The sequence below is a fragment of the Tachypleus tridentatus genome, unplaced genomic scaffold (genome assembly GCF_004210375.1).
Source record: "Tachypleus tridentatus isolate NWPU-2018 unplaced genomic scaffold, ASM421037v1 Hic_cluster_2, whole genome shotgun sequence".
NCBI classification, from domain to species: Eukaryota; Metazoa; Arthropoda; class Merostomata; order Xiphosura; family Limulidae; genus Tachypleus; species Tachypleus tridentatus.
The window spans coordinates 6,489,245-6,512,728 of record NW_027467782.1 but is presented as its reverse complement, the minus strand read 5'-3'; the positions used below and the strand labels follow the sequence as shown (position 1 = coordinate 6,512,728).

Genomic DNA, 23,484 nt, shown 5'->3' with positions numbered 1-23,484 from the left:
CCTTCTATGTATGTACATATACATGATATCATAATACAGTAAGCTCTTCTAGGCAACTATTTATCGATTCTTTTCGTTACAGTAGTAATGTTGGTGTGATAAAAGAAATAGATTAAAAACACAAAATTCTGTATACAAAACTATATTATATTATAAAACTAATGGTTATTCCTGGGTAATTACTTTAACCTGCAATTATTCAATTTCTTCTCAGACTTAGAACATTCAGAAATTCTCTAACTCCATTTATGTTCCAAGACTATTCATAATTGGGCACCTTTAGGAACACTTAGTAATGAGATGAAGTGAATTTCTTTCTCTGGGGTTACCTATATAAATTAGACTATAACTCAAACTTACGAAAGGAAGGATATGTAGATCAATATTTGCTGTGCTGACCGGTTTAAGAATATTATTCAAAGCAACATATGTAATTGACTGTTGTACATATTTAAGTTTGTTTGCCGGATCCTTATAAGCTTTATTTTTTTTTTAAATTCTAAGTGTATTAAACTCCGCCCTAATATTTAACTTCAAGTATCGATGCACTTTCTTCTTTTCACACTGATTGGTCCACCTAGAAAGAAAACCAACTTCCTAGCTGCTTTGGGTGGTTTTGTTGACTTTGTTGAACAGTGATTCGCTATAATGAATGTACTCCCGCCTCTCAGTTAACGTAAGTGTTGAGTGTAGTAGAATCTTATAGAAAGTTTTCTCTCTGGGAAAAGCTACATTTAATTCTGAACGTTAGCGTCATTGGGGGAGGTTAATAAGATAGCAAACAGCTTGTCAGTATAAAAAGAAAAGACTATAACTAATGTTGAACGTTATTATCCTTTATGGTAGTTAGCAAACTAGATACGTGACCAGTTTGTCAGCAAGAAGACAGAAGCTACAATTAATGGTGAAAGTTAGCAAGTTACCTGAGCGACCTGCTTGTTAGAAGGAAGGAAAATAAGCCATTGACTGATACTGCGCAGCGTAACAAGAAATTTTCAATTATTCAGTAAACCTTTCGGTACTATTGCACTAAAAGCAATAACGATGCGCGATGAAAGTGAAGAACGCCTACAGGGGTCAGAGGCTATAACGTGCTCTCCGGAACGGATGTCTTTCTCTATCAGTGGTATCATCAAAATGGACTACAATGAGGCTCTTGTGCGTAACCGAACCATAGGTAAGAATTCTCCCAGCGATTGCATACACAATCAAAATTCATTTGATCAGCTAGTTGCAGATAAAGATGGTAGCGACCAGCCGTCTGAGAAAGATAATTTACAGAAACGAACAAGAAGTTACGAAGGTAAGGACAAGAGTAAGGGAGAGAAGGCAGAGAACAAACCAAAGTACGAAAAGCCACAGTTCAGCTATAATGCACTCATCATGATGGCGATCCGTCAAAGTCCTGAAAAGCGACTGACTCTTAACGGCATCTATGAGTTCATCATGAAAACGTTTCCCTATTACAAAGAGAACAAGCAGGGATGGCAGAACTCTATTCGGCACAACCTATCCTTGAACAAATGTTTCGTGAAAGTACCCCGCCAATATGACGACTCAGGCAAGGGTAATTACTGGATGCTCGACCCGTCCAGTGATGAAGTTTTTATTGGTAGCACGACGGGTAAGCTACGGCGATGATCCACAGTGTCCGCTCGAAACAAACTGGCTGCATTCAAACTCACATTCAGTGAGGCTTTCCCAGCGCTTCCTCGAGTACTGACCGTTGGGCAAGGTCATGGAGTGGACAAGCATTTAGGTCGGGCTTCTCGCCCCTACCCTTCCTTACGAACAATGTTCAAGTGCCCAGCAGCTTATTCTCGTCTTTCTCATGGCCTGATGGCTCTGCCTGAGCCTGGTCATTTTAACCCTATGAACAGATTACGAGGGACATCTGAAACCAACTCATCGGGCCGTCAACTGTTGAGATTAAGACCTGAAATGGCCGCTCCCTGCACAGTTGGCTGCAGTGACTCCTCAGCGCTCGACTGTTGCGGTAATCTTCTGTCTTACGTGAATTACCAACCCGCTCACTTTAAGGCTACCAGCAGTAACTTTGGGTCCGGACTTCAGACTTTACAGTTAACGTTCGCGCGGCGGCTGCAGTTATTACCCACTCAACGAAAGGTCAGTTTGCCGCAGACACCTGACAGTAATGCCCATAAGAAGTCTACTATCTACAGGCCTATATCGATTCTATCAAGGCAGAGGTAATGGGAAGCACACTGAGGTGCCCAGTAAAAACTTAACGTACAAACATGAACTCGTCGATTAAGACTTCAAATTTTTAAGGAGGCGATTCAACAGTGTTGGAGAACTAGAACAAAAAACTGTTGTTAATCAGTAACATGTAGTGATATATAAGAATATAATTTTATACATGTATGTTTATTTGTACTTAGCCTTGTGTTGACAAACTGTTGAACTCTTAAGTAAATCTTGCAATATGATTACGTTAACATTTTGAACTAAGCGACGTTTGATCCAGCCTTTGACCACCAGTTCACATTGACTTTGTGATGACTATCGCGTAAGTCAGGTGCATATTTTGTTTTATTATGTATGTATTAGTGCAAGGTTTGGGACCCTTCTTAATTAAGGTATAAACACTGTTGAAAAAATCTTAATTTAGTTTATTTCTTTATAGTTTTCTTGAATTTCTATATAAATGTAAACAGCTGCTTTACAATTCATGAGTGTATAAACATTATATGTTTATAAATATCATAAATCATAAAATAAATCTAGGAAATTGATTTTTTAATATTTGCAGCTAATATGAATTACATACTATAATACCGTTAGTACAGCGGTAAGTCTACGGATTTACAACGCTAAAATCAGGGATAGCCTGATATGGCTTTGCTATAAGAAAAACACACACAAACACACACGTATTGTCATATACGAAATAATTTGATATATGCAACTCAAACCTTTCTGCTCAAAAAGCATATAAGACTTTTTTATGTTGAGTTAGAACGAAATGTGACGTAGAAATAACACAAAATTCGAACTGTTTACATCTTAATGTTCGTTTTATTATCCAAAGTATTTGTTATAATGATATTAGCCATAAAACACGGGAATTTAACTGTATATAAAAGTATTACGAAACGTTGGAAAATTAATATTTCTGTTCATCACAGTAGTGCAGAAGACAGCACTTCAGATAATTAACACAACAGGCCTATGTTGAACCATAGAAGAAATATACCACCCGTGCCTAACGCAGTTGTTGTACATTGTTGTACAATGTATGGATAGACATTAGATGCTCCGTTATCAGGTTATTCTACCGTTAAGGTGAAAAATAATATCATTTCCTCGTTGATTAAACTAAATTACTTATAAATGATTTCAATGTACATAACTTTATATAACATTATATATTCTTTATATACTAACTGATTTCGAAAACTGAGACATGCTTGAAATCGCGCACAACTGACTTATTTTTTACTTCAAATGCGTTGCAAAAAAACTTGCTGTGAAAAATTTCACTTTCTATTTCTTTTTATTATGTTATTTAGTTCGGTACACTTTTCCATGTGTGTCGATGTTAGAGTTATATATACAATATTGTTATATACATGTAATTTATTTCAATTCCACAAAACAGTGTACTAATCCCAAAGAAAGCATAACCACATCTTAAGCCTAATATAATCAACAAAGCAATAAGACAGGAGGGTATAATTTTATTTGGTATATTTGTAGCAATCTAATTTATAGCTGCTTGACAGAAGAAGGAAAAATTAAACACAATTAACTCATTTGTAATTTATAAGAGTACATACATACGACAACGCCTTTAGTCGGCTGATTCCCGCCCACATATTTCTGATAGAAAATAAGATTAGAAGTTGTTGAAACATTCTCACATTCTAACAATACATTATGAGCATATGAAGATGATTTAGGTTTGATGTTCGAATACCTTCTACCTTTTATATAACAATAATTTCGTGAATTTTGACATCAGTAATTAAAACTCGCAATAAAACTGTTTAACTTTGGATTTAGAAAGGAACGTTAAGTTGTATTTGAATATATGTATACATATATGTTAATTTTCAGCATCCAGTAATTAAATTTATCAATTTTAATAATGGCGTAGCTTAGTAAGAATTCCTGATTTTTACTGTTTCGCTTGATTTAAAAAAAAAATATTATAATTTTATTTCTGTTTCAATAGCGTTTGTACACACGCACAGTTTAGTACAGGTTTAGAAACACAGACAGAGAAAAAAACACCCAACGAACTCAGCCAAACAGCTAACTAGTTTACTAGAAATTTTGTAACATAATTCTGAACGATATACATGTTTTTCATTATAGTAAGCTCAAGTTTTTCTATATGAAACAAAAACTTAGCGTGACATTCGCCAAACGCCAAAATTCATAGGAAAACTACTGAATTATATATCTTTAAATGTTATATTATAATGCGTTAAATTATATAACCTACATACAAATTTACTTCTATGTTAGCACTGATCTTCCGTTTGTTGCATTATATTTGTTATAGGTCATGTTTTGTTTTTTTTATTTAAGATAATACCAATTTTTGCTTGTCATGAAAGAAGTACAGTCACTGGCAAAATAAACAATTACTTGTTTATACTTTTGAAGTACTACCTGGTTTATCTGTTGGATGTACTTCTATGAATTACGATGGACTTGATATCTGACTGCCTTTTAATAGTTCCCAGTTGAATCAGGGGCAAATCTATAGACTTACAGCATTAAACTACAACGGAGGACACAACAGATAGTCCAACGTGGCTTTGCTCTTAAAACAAACAAACAAAACGGCTTTTGAATAAGATAAGAAGGTTACTATTCAGTTATGAGTATGTGTTTTTCCTGTTAATATAACTTTTAAGAACTTTAGAAAGTCATATCTATTTAGTCTGCGTACATATTATGTGCACCAATACGGTCAAAATTATCACCTGTTATGGTACATTAAAAGGGTCAAAATAACATAATATAAAATATGCTAACTTCCCTCCTTTTACCTGAGCTTCGGTTGAAATGTGGTCTAATATTAATAAGTAAGAATCTATGATGAATTACACATTGAACAATACGATTTTTTCTATTTGATTCAACTATCTAAATGCTTTATCTAATTGTTTGTGTAAAGAAAGTGCTAATAAACTACAGTTGTAAACCTCTAGTTAGTCCCTACCTGTTCGTTAAGAGCATCTCTTGTTTTTCTGCAGAGGTGTTATTTTGCTTGTATAAATACATTTTAAAAATATTGCAAGAAAGAACAACTACATTCATTTAATATGTATCGATACTTGCAGCTGCTTAAATTAATGCAAAATGCTGACAAACGTTTGATTATTCCTGACGGAAAATAACATCAAAGGTTTACCAGGGCATTGTTTAACAAATAGATGAAATTTAACTAATATAGGTTATCAATAAATTCTTCAACAAATGAGTGAAAATAAACTAACATATGTCGTTAGTAAATTGTTCAACAAATAGGTAGAGCTAAACCAACATAGGTTGTCAGTACATTGTTCAACAAATAGGTAGAACTAAACTAACAGAGTTATCAGAGCATTGTTCAACAAATAGGTGGAACTAAACTAACATAGTTATCAGAGCATTGTTTAATAAATAGGTGCAGCTAAACTAACTAACACAGATGTGAGCTGTAGCTGAAATTAATGTTTTACATTGTAGCAAAAGAATAGTTAATTATTATTTGTATAGCATGTTTACGAATATTCTTTGATAGATTGTTTAGGCAGAGTATACATGATGAAACTTTGTAGAAACTTTGTTTCATCATGTTTACAAATAGCTATAACAACATAATTTAAATTACAAGCGTTTAAGAAAAGTCGGAGGAACATGTATTTGTAGGAATGTTTTACAGTAAACTAGGTATTCCCTTTAGGGACACAGATGCTCATGAATCATGGGGCAGATGTATCTGATAGCGCCATCTTTTCTCCACTTAGCCGTGTTTAATTGTTTTTTGTTTTTTTTAATTTCGCACAAAACTACTCGAGGGCTATCTGTGCTAGCCGTCCCTAATTTAGCAGTGTAAGACTAGAGGGAAAGCAGCTAGTCATCACCACCCACCGCCAACTCTTGGGCTACTCTTTTACCAACGAATGGTGGGATTGATGCTGTTCACAGCACTGATAAACAGCAAAGTAGATCTAATGTAAACAAATTGTTATTATTTTTTGTCTTCATTTTCTTCTCTAGACAACGTAAATAATATTTATTTTTCAAAGGATAAGTAAACAAATATAATTCTTTAAATTGTTTTACGGGAAATAAAATCAGCCTAAGTTAGAACTATGTTAAAACATTTACACATTCAAAAACATATTCCACAATTTCTCTGCAGCGGGAAAAAGAGACAGATGAAGTATGAGCCTCCAATTTCATTTCCTTTAAACCTTTTATGTATATCTCTTGAAAAGACTGCATGAGGGAAAACTGAGAACTGGATTCCTCCATAACCTATTTGCTTATACAAAACAAAGAATTTTGTTTACCGGATAAATGATACGGCATGTTCTCCTCACTGGGCAGGTGTTTGACGTGTTTGAGCTATCCTCCTCAAATAATAATCTCAGAACAATCTTACTAGATCTAATATTTAACCCTTAACTTAAGGAGCTGAAAGTAAATTATCTGTTCACGGGACAACTACATCAGCTTCAGGTTGAAACTCAAATCCTAAGGATATTATTAAGAATATTATGATTCAGTATCTGAATTTAAAATACCTGGTTAATCAATTGTAGTATTGTTGTAACAAGCTTATCAGTAATTATTTCCACACTCTGCTATCAGTCCGTTCGGTTTATAAATAAAAATTGGAAAAATTAACATAAAGCCCGTACGTTGTTTAACAAGCTATCCGACTAAGAAGGCTTAATGCTTAGGCAGTAACAACGTTGTGGTATACCAGCAGTATAATAAAAAGGAATGTCGAAAAACCTTTTTGTAGGCTATCAGATTTTTATCACACATTTTAGTCCTATCTGTTTCTAATGCCTCACCAACTATCGACGTTTAAAGAGCAATTTGAAAGTATTATAATACAAAATAAACAAAGAATTTCTTTTGTCTCTCATCGTCAAACATAAATGACAAATTATGTTACTGAATGAAAGACCTCTTGGACAGTGATCTGTGAGAGATAAAAGATAGATCTGAAATGCTATTTTAAGACGCTTCTGATTTTGAATCCGAAATGGATAAATTAAATGTGGTATCGACGAGAAGCCAATGAAAAGGGTTTGTTTTTTTATTTTGGAATTTCGCACAAAGCTACTCGAGGGCTATCTGTGCTAGCCGTCCCTAATTTAGTAGTGTAAGACTAGAGGGAAGACAGCTAGTCATCACCACCCACCGCCAACTCTTGGGCTACTCTTTTACCAACGAATAGTGGGATTGATCGTCACATTATAACTCCCCCACGGCTGAAAGGGCGAGCATATTTGGTGCGACCGGGATTCGAACCCGCGACCCTCAGATTACGAGTCACACGCCTTAACACGCTTGGCCGGGCCAATGAAAAAGGAGTTCGATTTCTTGCAAGATGTTCCAACATACAGACTGATAAAACATCAAACTAACATCTGCCCAACTTTGTATCTCAGAACGGCTGGTATGGATATCAAAACTATTACCCAAATAAAGCAGAAAATAACGTTTCGACCTTCTTAGTTCATCATCAATTTTGTTTTCGTCCAGTTCCACATATATATTTATTCATATGTTTTCTATTTTGTAAAAACAAATATATTTTGATATATTTGTTGTGAGATTTTATTTAACTGGCTGTGACTTCTCGTTTTCATGTAATTGTTATGAAATACTATTTTATGCTATTCTGCTTCAGTAAAGAGTTTACTGAGTTTTGTATCATTTGTATTTATTTATGATTGTCATTTTTAATCTCGTCACACCAAATATGCTCGTCCTTTCAGCCGTGGGCGTATTATGATGTGACGGTCAATCTCACTATTCGTTGAAAAAAGAGTATCCCAATAGCTGGCGGTGGGTTGTGATCACTAGCTGTCTTCCCTCTAGTCTTAAACTGCTAAATTAGGGACAGTTACCGCAGATAGCCCTCGAGTAGCTTTGCACGAAATTCAAACGAAACTTTACTCTCGTTGTTAGAAAATGTTTTATTTTCCTGTATTGAAATAACTGTATTTATGTTAAAAGGTTTAATTTTCACACTTTGATTAATGCCCGCGTGGGTTCGAATCCCATTCTTGTCGGACGTTGGAAGATAATTTTATAGAAAAAGTAGGTGATAAACGAAAAGGGGAGTTCTTTGACCATTTACTGTTAATTTCCAAAGAGAAATACACGTTAAACAAGATGCAACGAAAAAGTGCCAAAGAGAATAACACTGTCAAATTCAACATTACGTTATTTGACCATTTTTCTTCGGTTGTGTTTTTACTCAAATACCAAAATATGTCTAGTTATCGTGTTGTTTTAATAACGATTAACGTACAATTGAGTTACACATATTTCTGTATTAGTTGGTCCTTTGGTTTGAAACGATATCTTTAGTTCACTACTAAAACGTGTAGGAATGGGGCGGATATACAAAACTTGCAACACAAACTCTTATACACATTAAAGAACCAAATATCAAATCTTCAAACGGATTTGAGATACACCAGAAGGTGATAAAGACACACGAACCAAACAACAAGTCAGAAAGCCAATTGAAAACATCAAGCGAGCATATACTAAAAATTCACGAAAAAACATTTCTCAGTCTCATTGACTGTCTCACTTTGATAAGAGCTTCTAGCGATGAAACTCACTAAAGTCATAACTGCACCAAATAGAGGAATTACATGATAATGCTACCGTAAAAAAGTTTATGAAATTATTTATCAACCACTGGGAGTTAACAAACCACAACGAAAAATACATCATCCATTGATTTTTCACTCTTTTCATCCCATGCATAGCACACGTGCACACTTCAAATTTGCACACACGCCATAAGCGAAGAATATGTACTCAAACACGCTGCTATTTACACGTAACGTAAAATTACGACGCACACCCACAATAATGTTATACATATAGTGTATGAAAACAAATGATTGAAGGACGCATAAATCTTTCGAAGACAGCTCAAGACAATGAGAACAAAATATGTAAAGAAATTGAAAGTGTAGGACTGAGTGCATCAGAAATTGAGAAATCAAAGTGGGAAAAGGCATTTTGTAATAAATCTTCCTATGTACAACCTCACACGTGAATACGTCCAATAGCCGCTCTGTGCCTCCTTCGCATTTCTGAGTTCATGATGTTACACAATTTATGGGTACGTACAAAAGTGTTTCTATGATATTTCTAATTTTGAAAGGACAGTAACTAATCAACGATGTTTATACACTGAAAACACTTTGGGTGTTTTTCACCGTATTTTGATTCACCTACAAAGTTAACGTACGAAATCCTGTTGCCTTTTCACGCTATTACAAGAGAAGTGACCAGAAGTTAAGGCTCTTCACGAACGTCTCGTTCTTCAAGCGTCGTATAAATATACCTTATAGTACATGTACTGCCTCTAAAATTTCGAATTCAAGGAGTCTCTGATCATTATATAACAAGAAAAGAACGTTTAATAAGTTTAATTCATCTGACTTAATGTTTTCACAACTGGAAAAATAAACGAAAATAGGCAAAGACACGATGTTGGACACGTTCCACCGTTAGGTTGTACAAAGAAACTTTAATTACACCATGCTTATTCCTTCCTTTTAAAACACGTTTTATGTAATCATTCGTACACTTTCATATCTTTCTAAACATCTTTTCCACTTTTGATAAATGTAACTGACTCTATGCGTAAATTCAAGCCGAACAATGATATTAAAATGTATTCACAAAATCTAATAAATTATACAATTTTGCAATATTCATTCGAACAGAAAGTCCAGTGCTGTAAGTAAAATGAAACTCAGATATGTAGTACGGCCAAATCAACCTTCTGCACGCGTAGTTTGTTGGTAACACGAGCCATAGATAAGCTTTATTTCACTTCTCTTTTTGAACGTACGTTAAAACAATCTGTCACACATTTCCTGTGAATGTACGATACCCGAGTGTTTGTGAACGCAATAAATCTCCAGGCAACTGATTTATGGCATCTCCATATTTTTAGAGTTTCTTGCGCTTTCTTTCTGTATAAAAGAAAAGAACTGAAACTGTGTTTGACAGAGAAACATATTTAACCTTTACATATTTTAAATTCCTTTTCAAATAACCCAAACTTTTACTTTCTCTTTTAATCAATGAATGAGCTTCACTTTGTGTTAATATTAGTCTCAGGTGCAAAGTTGTATTAGGAAAACGAACAAATTTGAAGATAATGTTTGAAAAAGGCTTACTCAAATATTAATGTGAACTATCGGTCTTACGTTTTCACTACAACTCGACGTAGGAGTAAGCTCGAACATTTTAAGTTATTCCCCATTCTGACATAAGGACAGCTGAATTTTAAGTAACAAAACTATTAAGAGAAAAGACTTGCCGTTTCATCAGTATTGGTTAGTCTAAGCAAACAACACTTGAAGTTTCTAGCTGAAATTTTAAAACAATCGTAAGAGTGAACGGTTTTCTTTGCAAACTTTTCAAGAGATATTTAATAAATTTCATGAAAATATCCTAATTGAAGAGCGTTTAAATTCTCGTCATATCAACTTAAGGTACTGGTATAAATAACGATTCTTGATGTTGTAGTGATGACAAGAAAAATATAAATTTCGTGACGGTATTAGAAAGCAAGTAGTAAGCACTGTATGAGAAAGAAATATCTACCATCATACATTTTAAAGAATCTTGTTAGTATTGTAAAGGCAGGTGTGTTCGGTATAATATCGTTGCGAATTTAAAGCTAACGTGTGTTGCTAGCGAGTATCACTCTCTTATTTTTTATTGTGATTTGTTGGTGATAACTGACAAAAAAAGTCGAGATATATAATCGAAAACACTTTATGTGTGAAATAAGTACCGATCAAGAAACACCCAAAAGCGATTTAATGTGGTACGTACAGTTATGAACTCAAAATTTCGGCAAAACTGTAACCAACATTTAAATCACTGATAAGAAAATTTCGTTTAGTGTTTACAAACGGAACCTGATAAATGTATTTCCGCATTTTGGTGTTGTTAACTAATATCTATTTTGTTTGAAAGATACTCTATTAAATAATATTATTTCAGGTTCAACATATGTGTGTAGTTGGTCACTGTTATATTACAAATTGTTGACTATCATAGGAAAATGTATATAGAAATATGATTATGTGATAATTACTTAAAAACAGTGAGCCCTTATCAGTGATGTCGAGAAAACCCACTTGTTTAGAAATTTATATGCAAAACGGCTCGTTTGGGTTGAGAAAATATTTTACATAGAAGAGCGAATAACGTTTCGACCTTCTTCGGTCATCGTCAGGTTCACAAAGAAAGAGGTAAGTGACCGGAAGCTGACCACATGTTTGAAAAGAGGTTGTGTAACTGAGTGTCGGAATGTAGATGGCGGTGTTAGATTAAACGTTTAGATTAAAATAAAACTTTAATAACACAATTAAGAAAAATATTTTTATTATCTAATTAAAATACAATTATTTAAAAAAAAATTCTTTTTCTACTACAAAGACTTTATACAAGATAAATATTAATTATAAATAGAGAAGATTTTATTCTGATTATATATTTATCTTATAAGTATTAATTAGAAAAAAAAACAGAATAAAATTGTTCTATATGCTCATCTATGCGACCCTCAGATTACGGGTCGAGTGCTTTGACCATCGACTCATGCCGGGCTGTATATACTTTCATTATTTAACTACTAGGTTTGCTTTGAATTTCGCGCAAAGCTGTTTGAAGACTATCTGTGTTAGCCATCCATAATTTAGTAGTGTAGGGGAAAGCAACTACTCGTCACTACCCACCTCCAACTCTTGGGCTACTCTTTTATCAACGAATAGTGGGATTGACTGAAAAATTATAACGCTCCCATGGCTAAGAGGAAACGTATAAGAAAAAAGAATAATACAGAATTGAGAGGTCTTTGCATCATTTCGCTTGATCCATTGTTCAACTGTTTACTAAAATTCATGCGCTGGCGCCCCGACGGTAAGGAAATGGGTGAAGAAGAAACAAAAATCAAACCTTAATCTTGATATTCTAACTATGATTTTTTGTCTTTCTATCCGATCCATATTTCTTCCTGTTTTTATCTTTTTGCCCTTGTTTTTCTTTTCTTTTTCTTCTTTTCCTTTTATTTTATGCATTCTCCCTCGGAAATCGTATGGTTTTTCTACGACGTAGGGGCGCAAAGAAAGACCCTCCTTATGCCTGCGAGCATATATATAGCATAGTTGACATAATAAGTGATAGGAGAGAGGGCCTGAGCTAGTGGACTCCCATCTTTGACTCCGTGCTAGTCAGACGTGTTTCCACATTTCTCTTGCTATAATGACGCTGTCCTTTCCAGGTTATGCTGTGCCGTTCCCGCCAACTGTTCCGCCGATAATCGTCGACGGTCTACCGCCTCACCTTTCGCCTCTTCAAGTTGCCACATTTATTGCGCAGGCTAAGCCTGGCGCTTCCATTGATCCGTCTAGAACGCGTATTCTCCGCCGAGGGGGAATCCTTCTCCAGCCGTCTACGCCTGATGACTTGTCCTACCTCTGTTCGCCATGGAACTCCCCTATGAATATTAGTTGTGCGCCCACGAAAAGCCCTACTAGCCTATTCACAGTCTTCCTTAAAGGAATACATCAGTCCATCCAACCGAGCGAAATTAAATGCGCCGTGGAAACCCAAACCCAGTCAGTGTTATACGCCGTTCACCGAATTTATTCAAAATCCTCCCGTCAAGCTACTAAGTTCATGAAGATTGTAACACCCAGCAAACGTATCGCCGATACCATCCTACGAAACGGATGCTACTACCATATATTTCACTTCAGTGCCGAACGCCCCCGACGCCATCCAACTCAATCCAAAATTCCGAAGCAACCTGCATCTGTACCACAGCCCAGCGGATCATCCTCTATGCCCACAGCCACCCCACCACCTGTAAATCAATCATCTGAAAAGTATACCCAAACGGAATTCCTTAATAAAACTTCCCAGGGCACACAAACCATCGATGAAGTAACAAAAACTAGCGAGTCTTCTACCATGACTGACAATATCCCAACAGCAGAAGCAGTTTCTCAAACTAAGACAATCATGATTATTCAAAATACCCAGTATCCTGACGATAGGCGCATCACGAGAGCAAGCAGGAAGGCTGCTTTTCTTAATTCGAAGTTAAGTCCGTTCCCTAATCGTTCTCAATGGCTCGAAGAACCACTCGTCCCATCCAACTCGGATAATTCGTGTTGCTCTGTGGTAAAGTCGCCGTTCATCGAAAATATTCCCTGGCTTGACCGACTATCCGACGATTCGACCGATTAGTCTTGTTCAAAATTCATCCAGTTACCACCTATGCGTTTTGTGTTCTTTTATTATCATTTGCTTTGTAATCATATGTATGTCTATTGTTCTTAATCTATGTAATTTCTTTCCCCACAGCTCTTCTTCCGGGCACGATCAGGGCCTACATTCGGCGCCCTGGCCGTGAAAGTGGGTTTTCTCGGGGTACTCCCGTTTCCCCCCACAGCAAAAGTTCCGTTTCATAGGATCTATAGATCCCAGCCCTGAAAAGAGGTACGTTATTTTGATATCTAAATTTTAAATTAGTATCCACATTTTTCTATATTCAAAAAAAATTTTTAAGTCTTTAATAGCTAATACATATAAGTCATGAGACCTAATCATGTCGGCGCACTGTGTTTGCACCTCTCGGCTCTCTCCAAATCAACATTCTTAAACATCATTCCTCGGACGCTTGTGGGTGTTCTGCTGAACCTTCCTCATCTTTCTTCGTCGTCTCTCCAGCCGGCGGGATCTCTTCTCAGCTTTTCCTGATGCCCCTCAATTAAATTCAACTCACTATCAACTTCTAGGTCATTCGTGACTATCACGTTGTACGAATAACTAACATGCACTCCTGTTCATATCTCTCGCTCCGTAATCAGGTAACTAATTTATTCTTGCCTTGTGTGGGGTGAAGAGAAACAGCAGTTTCTGACCGCCCTGGTTATTTTTCGTTCAATGAACGAAATGATAATTTAACCAAAATCCCTACCCTGATCTGTCCCTGAGCTAGTCACCGAGCTAGTTGCACGTGCCAATATTTCTGCCAACATGCTATTTAGAACGAAACGTTCATCCTCGCCAGTTAGTGCCGCCGGTAATTGTCGACGGCCTACCGCCGAACCTCATGCCGTACCAAGTCGCCACGTTGATCGCCCGAGCCAAGCCTGGGGCAACCATCGAACCGTCCAGGACCCGTATTTTACGCCGGGGCGGAATCCTCATCCAACCAGCCACTGCTGCAGACCAAATTTATCTGTGCCAGCCATGAAACACTGAATTTAAAGTAAGTTGTTCCCCCACTAAAAGTCCAGTCAATCTTTATTCTGTATTCCTCAGGGGCGTCGACCCATCAATTCAACCAGAAGAAATTAGACAAAGCATAGAACCCCAAATACAAGCCAAGGTATATGCAGTTCATCGAATTTTTCTAAGAACAGTAACCATCCCACCCACTTCATGAAGATAGTGACAACGTCGAAGTACAGTGCTGACTGTATTTTACGTGACGGCTGTTATTATCATATATTTCACTTTAAAGCCGAACGCCCACATCGACGACCACTTATACTGGTTCAAACAAAGCACCCAAATATCGCAAACAACCAACGGAATTCTTCCAACATGAAACTACCAAAATACCGCCGAGTCCAGGTCTAATTAGAAGAAACATGAAGACAGATTCGGACAACTCGACTCAGAAGACGACAACTCCCACTGTTAGCAACACGCATAAGTTAATTCCATTCAGTCGCTTGTTACTGTCATGATAATAAGTTTACCACAGAACTATCTGAAAAAAGTTTCACTTGGAAGTGTGAAAACACAGGATTTCTTATCGATTTTTTTTTTCTGTTTGAACATGTGATCTATAAAAATTGTCTATTATAATGTTTCTACCTTTGGAGCCCCTGATAGCCAATATAAATCCAACCTCTTGATCACCGACTATTTATATTTAAATCTATCAGTATGCTCTGTAATATCGTGTACTTCAACACCTAACAAGAACTAGGCCTAGTCCTTATTGCTTTGTATTACAAAAATGTTATTTGAGTACACTATTTTATCTCCTCTCACAAAGTGTTTTTTTCTAACTCGTACTGCTCTCTGTTGGTGCTGATTTTGAAACTTGCATATCTGCATACTAACATGCAAATAATTTTGCAGCTGTTAACTACTTACTTGGCAGTGTTATTGAATAAATGTTTTTCCTTGAAGTTTAATAAATTTATAAGTTTTTACTTTCTTGGTTTTTCTGCTTTAGTTACATTGTTCGTTACCATTTTATTCTTCTTTGTAGAAAGTTACAAATTATTTTATATCCTTTTCGAGTTCATAAGTTATGCTCCTGCAGTTCAGATTTTAATGATGACAACTGCTGCAAGTACTATTATTGACCACATCCAATGGGTCTGAACCAAAATGCTTGACCCATGAAGCGACGGCTCTGGTTTGTTGGAAATTGATCAATTTCACACAGCAATTATAATAAACTGATGATTGTCCCATCATGGTTTTCAGTGATTGGGAAGTTTTGGATTTTAACAGCATTTTTCTCCCTCCTGAGTGTACCTCTCAGTTGCATATTGTGTCAGGCCTCTTCCCTTTTGATGGATTTGGTTATTAAGGCATGTTACAGTTTATGTCCTTATTCCCAGTTTCCTGTCTTCTGCCTCTGCTCTTCTAATAGACTAGTCTTTAGATTATTAGTTTTGTTTCCTACTTTCCTGGATTTTTTGGTTCATGTGAGTTGTTTTGGGGAGCATTTGCATTGAGGGAATCAGTATGCTCTGACCCCCCACAAACTGTGGATGATCATGCTTTTGATTATAATTGTTCAAGTTTGATTGGACTCGGTGATCCTGTACCCTTACTTTATTCCTTAAAATATGAATTCATTAATATTACTTTTGCATATAGTGAACAACTTGTAATGCATAATGCAAAATTTATATTTGTGATTATAAAACAGTAAAGTTAAGTATGTATAAACCCAAATTGATTAGGAAAAACATTTTAAATAGGTATAAGGAGAAGGTAAGACAATGGGTTAATAACCTTTTGTTTCTTCCCATCCAAATTACTGTACACTACAGTCAAAGTCTCTTTCACCAACCCTTTTTTATGACTTTCCTAGGTAATTTTCTTTATGGCACTCTTAAAATATTTCTTAAAAACCTGAAGTCCACTAAGTCCAGACTTTCTGTCATCTAGATAATCTAGATAACAAATAAATTAACAGATTAGTAAGGTAAGATTTCCCTATAATAAATCTGTTTTGGCTTTCTTCTGGAGTATTCAGTTTCTATAAAAATATATTTTCATATAATTTTGACATTTTTTTTATCAGTGACATTTGACCTGGATTAGTTTTAAACCACTCATTGAAGAGAAAACATGAAATAGAGAAACAACAAATTGAAAGTAAAAAACGTAATTTACAAAAGCCTATAAGACAGCTAGAGGAAGAAAATCGTTTACAAGGACTTAGTAATGCTCTTCCTGAAAATAATAAAGGGTTTGCTATGTTGCAAAAGATGGGATACAAACCAGGAATGAGATTGGGAAAGAAAGGTAACATAGTTTAAATGTATATTCACATTACAGCAATAGAATGTAACAAAATGTTTTGATAATACTAGTTAGTTCATCAAGTTCAGTTTATTGTTCTTTTATTTGACAGCTAGATTCATTATAGTTAACTATAATGTTAACTATAATATATAACTATATATCATAATAAGCAATTTACAAAACTAGTTATCCTTGTACAGACAAAATACTACAACAAATAGCATTTAAGCAGAAATTAATGGATGCTCTTTGTGTGAACTAATAGCAACCAAATAAGCACATGGAAATATATTGTATTGCTTGTAATCATTTCATTTTCTTTCGGTAATCACTCCTGAAAGTATATGTACTTGTGTCATTAACACTAATAAGATTTGCTTACAAGTATTATTTTTGTCTTTTATTCATATGAATTTTAAACACTTGATGAGTTGATGAATTTGAAACTAAGATTTTTTGCATGTTATAAGCTTGTTTACAATAATGTTGGCTTGTATAACACGTTAGTCACTATTTTTAATTGTTAAAACATTTCTTTAGAGTCAAAATCTTAATTCTGGGAGAACTGGTTTAATGGGAACAACACAGCTGTTGTGTGGTTTGTTTATTGCCCCTACTAAAAGGCCTGGCATGGCCAGGTGGTTAAGGCACTCGGCTTGTAATTTGAGGGTTGTGGGTTTGATTCCATATCAGGCCAAACATGCTCACCCTTTCAGCCATGGGGGCATTATAATGTGATGGTCAATCCTACTCTTTCTTAGTGAAGTAGAATACACCTTATCCACTTGGTTAGAGACTGAAAACAAATGTTCATAATTCCTTACCAGATGAGTTCTGCTCATTTGTTGAGTATGAAATATGGGATCCCATTATTCCTAGCCTCGGGTGTTACCTTTTGGACTCGTTAAGTGTTGCTTACTTTTGTGTCGTTATTCTGATGGTGCCAAATGCAACATTCTGTGGTTACATGTTGGAATCTAAAGTATATATATATATATATATATATAACATTGTGGTCTGATAACCATAGCCAGCAACATGGGATATAGGTACTACAACCCCTTAATTTCAACCCTGAGCCATAGAATCTTGGCTGACTGGTCAGGGGTGGCCTACCTGATGATTATTCATTTTCTGTTCTGCCTTTGATTCAGGAACAAAGCTCCAAGTGAAGAGCATATTTGTTATAGAGGTAGGGTGTAATTTCCACACTTTTGTACCACTTTTCTCTTGGTACATTCCTGTTCTATACAAATGCTTTGTGTGTGGATCATGCCTGCACTGCCCCCTACACTTTTATCAATGTGAGATTCTAGCTAGAGTGTTGGTGGATGGTAAGTATTATTGGAAACAATTTTCAGTTTAAGTAAAATGTTAACTTTTATTTTTAGATAACTTCAGAAAATAAACCTTCTAGAGGCTTTTAATTTCCCAGTAATCTTGTAATTTTTAAGAAACTAAAACTGGAATGTAATTTCCACTTTTCTGTTCTTTAAGTCATAATAAATAACATCATGTTGTTGTTTGCAGTTTATTATTTATAAAATCCTATCTTTGTATTTACTTTTGCACTACCAAAATAATTAAGACAACTTGCCATTTTCAGACTTTCATTTATATCTCCTGGTAATATTGAAACATGAATGTTGTAAAGTGTCTTTAAAGTTGATATAGTCATGTGAAGATTGTATGCAAAATGGTGGTCAGTTGGCCAAAATGGCCATTAACTTAATTAACTTCTAAATACGTAAGGATATTATGAGTTAAGAATTTAAATAATAAGTTAAAAAGTAACTGAAACATTGAAGGGAATATTTTATTAATAATTGTGTTGTTTGTTCTTAGTTTAAGTTGAAATTTGCAAATAGGATTTGATTTTATACTGTATCTATAAAACTAAATATGTTCTATAATTAAGGACTTTTGTGATTTTCTTTTCCAATGTTCTTTTTTTTAAGTTGTCACTTAGACATATTCAAAAGAATTTTTGGTTTTTGAAATTTTATCCCAAGAAATTATAAGTATCCAGCATTGTCACTGTGTTGTAGAAATGACACTAAACATAAAGCATTGTAAAACTATCTCCAATTTGCACATACCATTCAGTATTGCTTAGACCTGTGTTTAGGCCTGAGTATCATTAAGACACCTGCATTGTTTTATTGCTACTAGCAGTAGTATAGATCTAGGCTTAGATAAGATCCAAGATCAGTAATAATTATTCATTTATACACAGACAAATGTAATTTAGATTAGAAAGTAACATACCTAAATTACTTCTTTCTTGTTCTAACAAACTACATTTTAATGTATGTACATAAGCTCCCACATGACCTTACTAACCAGCACTGTTTGAGGTAATCTACTTTACACAGACAACACTGATCTATGACCTACTTTATCAATATGTATATGCTCAATCTGAAACCTGGTTATACAACGTTTTGCTCAATAACATAATAGCAATTAGTCAAATAACTATAAGAAGTCCTGTATTTGCACTGGTATTTGGGACCTGAAGTCATAAATTCATGGTAAAAAAACATGAAATCTTTATTTTTATTCAAAGTACACTTCCTGTTGGCTGGGAAAAATAGCAATATTAACCCTTTCTCTGTAGACATTTTTTCTGTGCATGTCTTAAAGTTTTAGTGAGTTACATTCAAAAGTTGATTAAAGTATTTTCTTTTCATGACATAATAATAAATAAACTCTGAAAACATAGCTCTTAATCCATATTTTAATAGTATACAAGTTTAAAGATTTTACTTTCAGAAGGCAATATTTAAAATAGAAAAACTAGAATTTTCTAGTGTAAGAATTGTAACATTTTCTCTCTAGGCCTTTTCTTCTCTTATTTATTTACCACCCCTCAAGAAGTAGAAAATGAAATTTAATGTAAATCACTTATTATTATATAATTTCACTAAGGCATACTATAATTTTCATAGCATTTGATATTATTTGGTTCCAGAGACATGAAATCAAATCTATCTTGCCACACGCACTTGTGACGTCCTCTTTATAAGAAATTTCCAATCAGTGTTTAAGTCACTAAGTTCAGTATTACTTAAAAACCAATAGAAAGCCGTGGTTTTCATCTGTCAAGCGATTTATCATATTGCAATGTTTCCTGTGAATAAAATTCCATATTTTGCTTTCAATTTAACCTTGATTGCCATGGGAAGTTATTGTTTAAAATAGAAATCTCTTTAGATCAGTTAGGTTAGATTAAGTAAAATAAGTACTACTGTTACTACTAATAATAATAGGCCTGGCATGGCCAGGTGGTTAAGGCACTCGACTCGTAAATTGAGGGTGGCGAGTTTGAATACCCGTCACACCAAACATGCTCGCCCTTTCAGCCGTGGGGTCGTTATAATGGTACAGTCAATCCCACTATTTGTTGGTGAAAGAGTAGGCACTGGATGGTGATGACAAGCTGCCTTCCCCTAGTCTTGCACTGCTAAATTAGGGACAGCTAGTGCAGATATCCCTTGTGTAGCTTTGCACAAAATTAAAATAAAACACACCAAAAACACACAAACAAAAAACTAATAATAATAGTGATATTTTAAAAATGTTCATGAGTAGCTCGTGCATAATGGAATTCAAAAGCACAGCAAGAGCTGCATATTTGTCACATGATTTACAACTTATTAAGTCATGAATAGTAATTAGTTATGGGTTATAAAGGCAATGAAACAATAACATTTAACAATGTATACACATACACACACTATTATGAGCATAAAACTATTTAGTATAAACATAAGTAGTTTAATATCACAATTTAAAGTCATTCCAGACAGTCATTCTTCACTGCTTCATGGGTTACACCAGTAACAAGGATTTAGGTTTAGATATTACAGAAAAAGGTTTGAAATTTTTGAGACTAAGAAAAGTATTTTTAAGCTAAACGTGGAAATCAATATTCAGACTAACAAACAGAAATTCTCTATTTATTCATCTATACATATGTAAGTATTCACAGATACATTTTAGTGAAAATACTCCATTAAAAAATATAATCTTTGGTGTGCAAAAAACTTTTATGTTTGCTTAAAGCCTGCCAAATGATGTGAATACATTGTAATACTATAACAAGCACAGAATAATTGTTAGGTCAGTTCCTGGGATTGAGCCTGTCATGAGAAACTTAAACTATGAAGAATCAATCAAAGTTTTTCATGTTAGTCACACACATTCTTTAAATTTTGAGGTTTGAAACATTATTTTTTTGGACCATTTGATCCTGGGCAAGTTATTAGTGCTCTCACTCACTAACTTATATCTTATTGTACTTTTCAGTCTTGTGTCCTTTCTGAGATATTTTTTAAAGTGGTATTGCCACAGTAATTTTGAAACTGTTTTCTACATTTCTTTCTAGTGTGGAACAGGAGGGTGTTTGTTTGAACTCTCTTTGCAGTTATCTATAATTGTGGCAGGGAAGCAGATCATTAACGCCGTGGTGGAAATGGGTGTTCCGTAAGTTTTTAGTTAAAATAGACATTTATTGTAATAATTTCATGTAAGAACATTTTCTATGACAGTTGGCTCATTTTGAGATATTAGAACTGTTGTACTTTTTTTTTCAAAAAGTGATTTTGATATGTTCGAGATTCATAGTTTATTAATGTTCAGTCAAACATGTGGTATGTCAGATTGTATGTAAAATTAAACTATTTATACATTCATGTCAACAACAAAAACTGATATTATTTTAAAACTAGGTAAAAATATTTTTGTATTTATCTAGATGGCTGTTACGGGTTTACAAGAAGTGGTCAGTGCATAAAAAGGATCAGTGTGCTCATGAAAACCAGTGGGAGAGTGACTACAACTTAATAAACCAAGAAGAATTGGGTCTTTTTAGTGAATATCTTGAAAAGGGTAAGGCTTAAGTTTAAAATAATGATTGAAAATAATTACATTAAGAGATACATATGTTCTACATAAAAACTTGAACAGATTAAAATGGTACTTTTTCCATGTCTGTGAAAAATGTTAGATCTTTAACAATGACCTTGTAGTTTGTACATCATTCAAGAGCCTTAAAATCAAGTTATTTTAATTGTAGTTAACTGAGTAACTGACTACTATGGAAATGAATGATATATTATTTTAAGTTCCTCCAACGTAATTTAAAATACTTTTAGATATTTAATGTATAATTAACAGTAAAGATGAAATGTGTGATATGATAATAATGTATGTGAAAAACTTAGTCGGAGCAGCATTTAGAATGTTTTTGATGGTGTAGAAATGGATATGAATTGTGTTTCTTGCTCAGCCTGAAGGGTTATAATGCTAAGATTAAACATTTGATTCCCGCTGTGGTTATGGGTCAAATTCCACATCGTACAACTTTGCATTTAACAACAAACAAAGAAATTTTTTTTTAATTTTATGGGTTTCAGCTTGTTTTTCAGAACAGTTTAATATATAGAGGAAACGTTTATTAAATACCTGTAAAACAGCTACACCACCTCAATGATTAGTATTTTTTGGAACAGCAATTTTAAAGGTCCTTGTCTGTGTTTTAGTTTGTTTGTTTTTTAAATGAAACATTATTAATATGCTACTTGATTTTGATGTTAATGTTTGTCTTGACTTTCATGTCAAACTAGAAATTAAATCTCTTATTCAACCACCTCTAGACCTGAATCAACACCATAAGGTTAGAATTTCTGTGTAATAAAGTGTGATACTTCCAAGGAGTCACCACATGTATTATTGTAATTGTAGTCCACTAATTACATTAATATATTTAACTGCCTAAATCATAAAAACTTCCTCAAACATTAAATGTACAGTTCAATTAATAAACGTTTCTGTAATTTGTTCTCCTTCTCCAGTGTTGCAGTTTGGATTTGTCACAATTTTTGTGGTTGCATTTCCTCTGGCACCATTATTTGCTTCACTAAACAACATCACAGAAATCAGGCTCGATGCTAGGAAGTTTATCACTTTCTTACGACGACCTGTTGCAGAAAGAGTAAAGAACATTGAGTGCACAGTGTGGTGAATACAGCAAGCTGTTTAGTTTTAGTCTGTTAAGAAGAAAGTAAATTGGCAATGTTACATATTTTTTATTTCAGACAAGTCTCTGATTTATGTTACATACATTATGTATTATTGCTCTAAATAATCACTAATTTGAATTTAGTTGTTATTTAAATGTTAGTATGTATTAAAATATGATATTTCTCAACAAGATTGGCATGTACTGTTCTCTATTATGACACAAATATATTAAAATATGCAAAAAGAAAAACGACACAAATTATAATTATAGTTATTACAAATTAGGGTTTAGGTACAAGAGTTTTAGAAACAATACTGAGTTTTATATATGATCTTATGTGATATTACCTCAAGTTGTAAATAACGATGGTTGATTTGGCTGTACAAGTAATAAGTGTAAATAACGATGGTTGATTTGGCTGTACAAGTAATAAGTGTAAATTACGATGGTTGATTTAGCTGTACAAGTAATAAGTGTAAATAACGATGGTTGATTTGGCTGTACAAGTAATAAGTGTAAATAACGATGGTTGATTTGGCTGTACAAGTAATAAGTGTAAATTTGTAGAGTTTCTGTTTAAGGAACTCATTTACTGTTTCATGGAATAATTGCATTGCATTTTATTTTACCTT

At 34.3% G+C, this 23,484-nt stretch overlaps 2 protein-coding genes and 1 long non-coding RNA gene across 6 annotated transcripts in view; 2 read left to right on the top strand and 1 right to left on the bottom strand.

Annotated features, from left to right (window-relative positions):
* The window catches only part of LOC143242762 (uncharacterized), a 40,766-nt gene extending 33,817 nt beyond the window's left edge, over positions 1 to 6,949 (bottom strand). Inside the window, exon 1 of the long non-coding RNA XR_013023209.1 lies at positions 6,537 to 6,949. This is a non-coding gene — a long non-coding RNA (uncharacterized LOC143242762). The remainder of the gene's footprint in view (positions 1 to 6,536) is intronic.
* Positions 705 to 5,009, top strand: LOC143242524 (forkhead box protein G1-like). The gene is made up of 2 exons (XM_076485953.1): positions 705 to 2,210; positions 4,558 to 5,009. The coding sequence occupies exon 1, from the start codon at positions 1,045 to 1,047 to the stop codon at positions 1,639 to 1,641; it is 597 nt and encodes a 198-aa protein (XP_076342068.1). The 5' UTR covers positions 705 to 1,044; the 3' UTR covers positions 1,642 to 2,210; positions 4,558 to 5,009.
* A 5,451-nt stretch (positions 6,950 to 12,400) lies between the features above and the next one.
* On the top strand, positions 12,401 to 23,169 carry LOC143242929 (anoctamin-7-like). 4 transcript variants are annotated; one of them, XM_076486541.1, is made up of 5 exons: positions 13,511 to 13,758; positions 16,601 to 16,824; positions 21,215 to 21,312; positions 21,584 to 21,717; positions 22,683 to 23,169. In XM_076486541.1, the coding sequence occupies exons 3-5, from the start codon at positions 21,302 to 21,304 to the stop codon at positions 22,850 to 22,852; spliced, it is 315 nt and encodes a 104-aa protein (XP_076342656.1). In that variant the 5' UTR covers positions 13,511 to 13,758; positions 16,601 to 16,824; positions 21,215 to 21,301; the 3' UTR covers positions 22,853 to 23,169. The 4 variants fall into 4 exon arrangements, with proteins under 4 accessions (XP_076342654.1, XP_076342653.1, XP_076342656.1 ...); XM_076486540.1 differs by lacking the exon at positions 16,601 to 16,824 and having other exon boundaries at positions 13,512 to 13,758; XM_076486539.1 differs by lacking the exons at positions 21,584 to 21,717; positions 22,683 to 23,169 and having other exon boundaries at positions 12,401 to 13,758.
* Positions 23,170 to 23,484: the final 315 nt, after the last annotated feature.